A 9268-nucleotide genomic window follows, 5' to 3' on the forward strand; every position below is an offset into this window, starting at 1 on the left:
TATTCAGATGTCAGATGTGTCGTCCCAGAGATGGGGAGCAATGAATGTTCTTGAACAACAGTAGTTTTAACGTTAGCTTTGCCATGAACTTGCCTTTTTCTTGTTGTAGCTCCCAACCAAAAAAAATTAACATTATTATTATTATCTTACATTGGAATACATATAAAAACATATCTTCATCATGTTAAAAGTAGTAATCCATTTGAATGTATTTTCATGCATGTAAAGTACACTATTCAGTGAATCCATTTCAAAGGATCTGCCCCCTGGTGGTGAAAATAGTTACATGACACCTGTAAGTTTTATCACTCAAACTTCCAGACTTGCCTGGCTGTGATGTTGACCTTAGTCTTCCTCCCTGATCTCCCTCAGGTCCTCCACCCATGAACGGCCATGACGAGCAGCTCTCGTCGGCCTCCATCTTTGAGCATGTGGACCGCATGTCGCGCTCGGCCGACGGCACCCGCCACTTGTCCAATAAGATCCAGCTGATCGCCATGCAGCCCATGGCCTTCCCAGCCCAGCACCACGGCGCCACTGTCAACGGTAACAACGGCAGAGGGCAAGAGACACACAACATCTTCAACAAGGAGGTGAGACACTCTAGGACCCACTAACACCCTTCCTCAGACACGTATTCAGGTTACAGTAATGTCATTCATTACCTTACATGGGGAGCATGGATGAACAGTAGACTCTAATGTGAGTGTCTCTGATCCTCTCTAGTCTCCCCACTGTCTGGACATCCACAAGGGTTCTTCGGCTGTCTCCATAGGAGAACCCTTTTTGGTTCCAGGTAGAACACTTTTTGGTTCCAGGTAGAACCCTTTTGGGTTCCATGTAGTTCTACATGGAACCCAAAAGGACTTTGAACTTTGTAGTTCTACATGGAACCCAAAAGGGTTATACCTGGAACCAAAAGAGCTTCTTCAAAGGGTTCTCCAATGGCAGGGGTGTCAAACTCATTCCACGGAGGGCCGAGTGTCTGCAGGTTTTTGTTTTTTCCTTTCAATTAAGACCTAGACAACCAGGTGAGGGGAGTTCCCTACTAATTAGTGACCTTAATTCATTGATCAAGTACAAGGGAGGAGCAAAAACCCACAGACACTCGGCCCTCCGTGGAATGAGTTTGACGCTCGTGTCCTATGAGGACAGCCGAAGAACCCTTTAAGGTTCTAGATTGCACCTTTTTCTCTAAGAGTGTACAGACAAAAGAGATGTTATCTCAGTCAGACTAACCTGTATAAATCAAGGTCAAATGAAGTATTCAGTATATATAGTAAAGCTGCATCTGGCCAAGTGTGTCACTGCAGTCATATCTGACTGTTATTATTAAGATCCAGGTGGCGTTGAGGCACAAGTCTGAGATCGAGCACCACCGTAATAAGATCCGTCTGCGGGCCAAGAGGAAGGGTCACTATGACTTCCCTGCCATGGACGACCTGGTGGACAACGGTCTGACCACTGACCCCAAGGACCAGGACCGTATCTACCACAAGGCCCAGATGCAGATCGACAAGATCCTTGACCCCGACATCCACATACCCTCGCTGTTCATGGAGCCTAAAAAGAGGTCAGGGGTTATTTGGGGTTGGGGAGGGGTAGGGTGCACACAGGGAGGGGGTGTGTATGCGTGCGTGTGCAGTAAATGTACCTGAGGGAACTGCAGTATGTCTGTATGTTTCTCATTATAAAAGACACCGCTATTCAGAACTTTTTCTCAAGGGAATGTCATCTAGCTATTTTTCACTGATGACTGACTGAGAAAATTCCTCTTTGGAGCTGTACGCCATCCAGAAACGTCTAGACTAATTTGTTTTGTTTTGATAACTTTGAACTTTGGAGAAACTTTCAGGGTGTTTTTTTCAATTGTTCTGCATTGCATGCTTTTTGCAGTCACAATGAGGAGAAATCTCCTACCGGTATGAGACTATTTTGGACAGTGGAAAAGTATAACGAGTTTTTAAAATACGCCTTCAGTTTGCCAACATTTTAGAGAGAAAGATAAAGATATCTCAGTTGAATAATCAGTCACGTTTGATGTCTATTCAGATTGCCGGGCCTCCATTCCATTCCAAACGACCAGTAGATAAGAGTCCAGGCCTAAACGTTTTGATTCTGTCTCTGCGTCGGAAATGTATAGCACACTACTTTTGAGTGCAAGTAAAAAGTAGTGCACTATATAGGGAATAAGAGTCCCATTTTTAGACCAAATTGGTCAAAAGTAGTGAACTATAGGGAATATGGTGCCATTTCAGTGTTTGGCAATGTGTGTTTGCCCTTCCATAATAATGTATGTGCTGCTACTCTGTATTGACATGTGTCTCTCTCTCAGTGGCAGGGGGAAGCGTTCTCCCAAGCAGAAGAAGAAGCACCAGCTGAACGGCAGCCTGACAGACGCAGACAAGGACCGCCTCATCTCCAACGACAGTGATGGCACCTACAGGAAATACCCTGGCGTCAACAACGTGGCCTATGTGGTGGGTATACCTGTCGAACATATTGCAATAACACACACAAACACAAACACAAATCAATATTCCAATAGAAATCTCAAACATAGAGAGTAAAAGGGTACTTTAAAAGTCAATATCATGTTGTTAACGGAGAGGGGACAGATGTAACGTACATAAAACATTTATGTTCCTTTTTGCATTGTTACAAAGCATAAAACAGAATCACATTTTTGTAATTCTTTCTTTCCAACTGCAAACTGATCTGAATGAAGTCATAATGTGTATAATGGCTTTGGCTAATGACCATCTTTCTCCGCCCCTCTTCACATTAGTACCACATTAGTAAAATCTAGTCTCTTATTGTTTCCAGTCGGACCCTGACCAGGCCCCAGAGTCCGGGACCCCCTCCCCCAACGACGACGTCTTCCTGGGCCCCATCTCGCCCCCTCCGGGGCATGCCCCTCCCCCTCCCCCTACATGGCCCCCCAGCCCTCCATTGAGGAGGCACGGCAGCAGATGCACTCTCTGCTGGACGATGCCTTTGCCCTGGTCTCCCCCACCTCCCAGGGCAGCACGGCCGGCCTCACCCTACCTGGTGTCAACTCCAACCTCCCCAGCTCCAGCCCCCCACCCCGCGGTGGAGCCCGCCCCTGGGGCTCGTCTTACCCAGCACTCAGCCCCTTCTCCTCGGTGAGTCTGTATGGCCTCCCCTGCACAGATCTATTAACACCTCTGGTCCTACTGACAGCTCTCCTGCTCGGTCCTTGTCCTGCTACAGACGAGTGCAATTGACACCAAAGTGTTTCTTGTAAATTCGAGGTTTTGTGGGATTTCACAGGCTTTCGTAAGCTTGAGGTGTGGCAGTGTACCGTTTTACTAATGTAATATGGATAACTGTTACATACTTCATAATAGACACTTTATGCTCACTATCTTTCCTCTTTTACCTAGCCACTCTCAGGTTTACACTGTCACATAGACTCTCCACACAGACACACTGTATTTACAACATGTTCAGTTCAGGTTTAATTAGGTCTTCTTAGTTACTAATCTGTTAAGGAAGTCTCCATCTGTGTCCCCTACCAACCCCCGTGACCCCACTCAGCTCTACATTACTACAGCACATAAGACTTTCATACAGCTATAGGCTACTACAGTACATTAAATGAGCCAGAAGCCTGCTAAGTAATACTATAGCTACATATGTTCCTAGCAAACTCCTAAGTCATAGGACATATGAGCTGCACAGCCCTACCATATGAGACGTAAGCCTGCTGGTGGTTTGGTCATTTGCCATAAGGTACAACAAAACACTTGTCATTTACACTACAGTACAGTCCTCTGTTTAACATGCAATGCAGCAACCCTTTGACGGTGCTTAACAAAAAGGACTAGTTTGTTATTGCCCTCAAGGCAGTACCATACTAATTCATTAAACGGTAAGCTCTGAATAGTTGGGTATTATGGGGAAATATAAGATACTGCATTGTGTTATATGGGGTTATATGAGATTACTGCTTTAGCATGGGTTCCGATTAGATGAACACTGATTATATTAGGAAGATTTACAATATAATATACATTAAAATGTGAGGAAGGAGCTGTTTATCATGAATTATATATATTAATCTGGGAGTTTCCAGTCCAGATGCAACCGCTTCAAACAAATGCCAACACTATATTTATAATGCAATAGTAGTGGATATGCCAGTGCTTTAAATGTACACTACATTCCTTTCTTAAATAGAAAACCTTCTGCTGTTTAAAGTTTATTTTAGGGCATTTGAGGCAAGACCAGACCAAATATGTTACAGAATAAATTTGATAAGAGCAAATAAAGGCTAGTCTCTTCAGCTGTTCTAAATGAATATGTTCTTTGACCTTTCCTATTTTGTTTTATAAAGTTCACTCCCAGTTATTTTAAATTCATACAGACATCTTAGTAGAGGAATAGCTCTGTTGTCTAAAACCAGCCCAATAAAGCCAGTCAGCTACCTCAGGTGTAGAGAGAGCTCTACATTCATCTGTGGTCCCATAAAAGCCTGCTTATAAATTGATTTGCATTTTAATGAGGGAAATAAGTATTTGAGCCCCCTCTCAATCAGAAAGATTTCTGGCTCCCAGGTGTCTTTTATACAGGTAACAAGCTGAGATTAGGAGCACACTCTTAAAGGGAGTGCTCCTAATCTCAGTTTGTTACCTGTATAAAAGACACCTGTCCACAGAAGCAATCAATCAATCAGATTCCAAACTCTCCACCATGGCCAAGACCAAAGAGCTCTCCAAGGATGTCAGGGACAAGATTGTAGACCTACACAAGGCTGGAATGGGCTACAAGACTATCGCCAAGCAGCTTGGTGAGAAGGTGACAACAGTTGGTGCGATTATTCGCAAATGGAAGAAACACAAAAGAACTGTCAATCTCCCTCGGCCTGGGGCTCCATGCAAGATCTCACCTCGTGGAGTTGCAATGATCATGAGAACGGTGAGGAATCAGCCCAGAACTACACGGGAGGATCTTGTCAATGATCTCAAGGCAGCCGTGACCATAGTCACCAAGAAAACAATTGGTAACACACTACGCCATGAAGGACTGAAATCCTGCAGCGCCCGCAAGGTCCCCCTGTTCAAGAAAGCACATATACATGCCCGTCTGAAGTTTGCCAATGAACATCTGAATGATTCAGAGGAGAACTGGGTGAAAGTGTTGTCGTCAGATGAGACCAAAATGGAGCTCTTTGGCATCAACTCAACTCGCCGTTTTTGGAGGAGGAGGAATGCTGCCTATGACCCCAAGAACACCATCCCCACCGTCAAACATGGAGGTGGAAACATTATCCTTTGGGGGTGTTTTTCTGCTAAGGGGACAGGACAACTTCACAGCATCAAAGGGACGAAGGACAGGGCCATGTACAGTCAAATCTTGGGTGAGAACCTCTTTCCCTCAGCCAGGGCATTGAAAATGGGTCGTGGATGGGTATTCCAGCATGACAATGACCCAAAACACACGGCCAAGGCAACAAAGGAGTGGCTCAAGAAGAAGCACATTAAGGTCCTGGAGTGGCCTAGCCAGTCTCCAGACCTTAATCCCATAGAAAATCTGTGGAGGGAGCTGAAGGTTCGAGTTGCCAAACGTCAGCCTCAAAACCTTAATGACTTGGAGAAGATCTGCAAAGAGGAGTGGGACAAAATCCCTCCTGAGATGTGCGCAAACCTGGTGGCCAACTACAAGAAACGTCTGACCTCTATGATTGCCAACACGGGTTTTGCCACCAAGTACTATGTCATGTTTTGCAGAGGGGTCAAATACTTATTTCCCTCATTAAAATGCAAATCAATTTATAACATTTTTTACATGCATTTTTCTGGATTTTGTTGTTGTTATTCTGTCTATCACTGTTCAAATAAACCTACCATTAAAATGATAGACTGATCATGTCTTTGTCAGTGGGCAAACGTACAAAATCAAATACTTTTTTCCCTCACTGTATATACTGTGTTATTGGGTGATATCTGTTTTGATTGTACATGATCTGCAAGCTTCAGTGAGGTCCCTGTAGTCTTTACTTATCCATCCCAGTGTCTGTGTGTCTTTGTCCTGACAAAATGCATGTCTCTCTCCTCAGAGATACGCTGAGTTAGGAATGTCCCCTCCTTCAGTCCAAGGCTTACTACAGAGGTGAGTAGCTAACCATAGTGATACAATACAATGCATTGTGTGATATAATGTAATAGTACGTGTAGCTAGCTAACTCTGAGAGAATAGGGAGAGCATTTTCAGTGTTGTCATGGTTTTCCCCATGACTGTAGGCTACATTACATTTTAGTCATTTAGCAGACGCTCTTATTCAGAGCGACTTACAGGAGCAATTAGGGTTAAGTGCCTTGCTCAAGGGCACGTCGACAGATTTTTCACCTTGTCGGCTCTGGGATTAGAACCAGCGACCTTTCGGTTACTGGCACAACGCTCTTAACCACCAAGCTACCTGCCTCCCCTACATTGAATCTATGGTGTCATACTCCCAGTTCTTTAGTGGGGTGATGTTTTCCCTTGCTTGGGCCTCATACATGATTTAGTCTGGATCATCTTTAATGCAGTGTTTTCCAACTCTGGTCCTCCAGTACCCTCTACAGTACACATTTATGTTGTAGCCCTGGACAAAAACACCTGATTCAACTTGTCAAGGGCTTGATGATTAGTTGACAAGTAGAATCAGCTGTGCTTGTCTGGGGCCACAACAAAAATATGTACTGTTGGGGTACTGGAGGACCTGAGTTAGGGAACCACTGGATCCAGTCTCCTAACTGTGCAATAAAAAACAGACATGGTGGCGATTGCTTTGGTCGATCTTCTTTTGATTTACACACAAACACACACACACACATACATAGATGTAGATACACACACACACACACACACACACACACACACACACATAGATGTAGATACACACACACACACACACTGAAACAATGACCGACGTCTACAGCTGATGCACATCATAGAAGCTATGATGTTTTACAGTAGGACCACTATTTGACATTTGTACTGTATTTCAGACAGGGCCAGGGCTCCAGCTACCTGCCACCAGGTGACCCAGGACACGTTGACCAGCTCCCCCCAGACAGCCACTATTCCACCAGGGGCCTGTACACTGAAGACCTCCCCTTCTCTGCCAGGCCACGACCAGTAGGGGGCACCACAGGTACACACGCCCACACACACACACACACACACACACACACACACACACACACACACACACACACACACACACACACACACACACACACACACACACACACACAGCTCAACAGTCACTGGATGTATGCCAGTTTGTCTAACCCAGACAACTCACCTCTCTCCCATGAACCTGTCAGCCTCAAAGAGCTCTATTGAATTATTAAAGAGTGGGGTTCTTGGTGTGCTGTGAGAGTTACACTAATATAAATGGACTCTGCCTTATGGAGTGCTGCTGCTGCACAGAGAATGCATTTCAACTGTAGGAATTGCATCAAAGTATATTACAGACCAGTGAGGATTAAATGTCAGAGATGCCTGAGGGTTGAAATGTATGTTTTTGCGTCTGTGTGTGTGTGTGTGTGTGTGTGTGTGTGTGTGTGTGTGTGTGTGTGTGTGTGTGTGTGTGTGTGTGTGTGTGTGTGTGTGTGTGTGTGTGTGCATACGTGCATCTGTATGTAGGTGCCCAGTTCCATCACCTGACCCAGATGGGTCTTGGGAGCCGGGTCAACGGGGGATACCCGGCGGGGGGTAGGGCCCCTCCAGGTCAGACTGGAGGTTCAGGGTGGGGACCGTACGCTGACGATGACTTCAGACCCACCAGAGACCCTGTGAGTCCTGCTCTGACCTCACACCGCCTTATGAGACTTACTGTACCTCTGCTTTTAATCCTTTCCTCTTCCAGCTTGCTTCTCTAGATCTCAAAATATACAGTACAAGGGCATGCTCTTGTTCTTCTAGACTCTATGTTGCTGCATATCAGTTTGAGTTCTGTAGTTATGGATGTTGGTTCACTGTACAGATGAAGAATCTTAATTTGATTACCCTGTTGCAGGAGAACTTGCCTGCATCGCAGGAAATGTAAAACGTGTAGTGTATTTGAGGTTTAAAAAGGCTTCTGAAGTTTGTAATTTTCACTTTGAAATGTCAGACGAAAAATGTATCAACCCAAACATTTTATTTTCATGAATTATAATCCACATAATATTTCACATTTCCTGTTGCTGCAGAATACTTTCCTGCTGTAGAAAACTGGCGCAAATTAAGATCCTGCATCTGTAGTCCTTTTACCTCCCAGCTGTCAATCTGTAGAGATGAACGTTCCCATGATATATTGAGAACTGTAGTGAAATAGGCAATGTAAAAACACACACTCTCCTCTTTTCTCCTAAAACGTATTTATCTTCTCTTTTTCCTCTTCTTCTTTCCTTCCTTCCCTGTGTGCGTCAGGTTCTTCTGGGCTACCCTGACTCCTCCTCCTCTATGTTCCAGATGCCTAGTAGAAGTGCACTAAGGGAGCCCTCTGCCACCCTGGCCCACCTGGACACCCACACCACCGGGTTCGGCTACCCTCCAGAGGAGTCCTCCTCTCCGCCCAACCACTCATCTGCTTCCCTTATCAAGGCCATCAGGGAGGAGCTGCTGCGCCTCTCCCAGAAACAGCAAGCCGTGCCCAGCTACCACAGCTGATCACAGACAGCCGCCAGAGTTATTCTGACTCTTAACCTCTAATACTACATCCACCAGTCATACCACTGCCCCTGCCTGCCTGCTCCAACCTATCAATGCTTCCCATGGAAGTTCTGTTGTACAGGAGGATAAATACAAGACTGTACTGTCTTGGGGCGGCAGGTAGCCTAGTGTTTAGAGCATTGGGCCAGTAACCGAAAGGTTGCTGGTTCGAATACCTGAGCCAACAAGGTGAAAAATCTGTCGATGTGCCCTTGAGCAAGGCACTTTGCCCTAATTTGCTCCAGGGGCGGCGTACTAAAATGGCTGACCCTGTAAAACAACACATTTCACTACACCTATCTGCTGGGCTGGGTAGAATGAGGAGGTTGTTTCATATATGCCAGCTGGTAGCCTAAGCATGGATAGAGTCATTATATTAATTAACTGGATCTTAGCCTCTGGCTTTCTTAACTCAGACTGTCCTATGGCATACAGTATACTGGACCAAGTGACCCTAGTGGTTAGAGAGAGAAGGTGAATGGTCCCCTGCTCTCCAGCGTTGGCCAAGGTATCTCTGCCAAAGCCTGGCCACGACTGCTGATCCCTGCCCAGTTTTCTA

The 9268-nt window shown here is 45.4% G+C and overlaps 1 protein-coding gene across 1 annotated transcript in view; it reads left to right on the forward strand.

Annotated features, from left to right (window-relative positions):
* LOC121576972 (UPF0606 protein KIAA1549-like) overlaps positions 1–8887 on the forward strand; it is a 98365-nt gene extending 89478 nt beyond the window's left edge. Inside the window, 9 exon segments of the mRNA XM_041890608.2 lie at positions 373–593; positions 1338–1573; positions 2336–2480; positions 2827–2934; positions 2937–3146; positions 6083–6135; positions 7017–7162; positions 7660–7808; positions 8428–8887. Of these exon segments, the coding sequence (XP_041746542.2) occupies positions 373–593; positions 1338–1573; positions 2336–2480; positions 2827–2934; positions 2937–3146; positions 6083–6135; positions 7017–7162; positions 7660–7808; positions 8428–8667 (1508 nt within the window). The 3' untranslated portion in view covers positions 8668–8887.
* The last annotated feature ends 381 nt before the right edge of the window (positions 8888–9268 follow it).

Source organism: Coregonus clupeaformis, chromosome 11 (assembly GCF_020615455.1).
Source record: "Coregonus clupeaformis isolate EN_2021a chromosome 11, ASM2061545v1, whole genome shotgun sequence".
In the NCBI taxonomy this organism is placed as follows: Eukaryota; Metazoa; Chordata; class Actinopteri; order Salmoniformes; family Salmonidae; genus Coregonus; species Coregonus clupeaformis.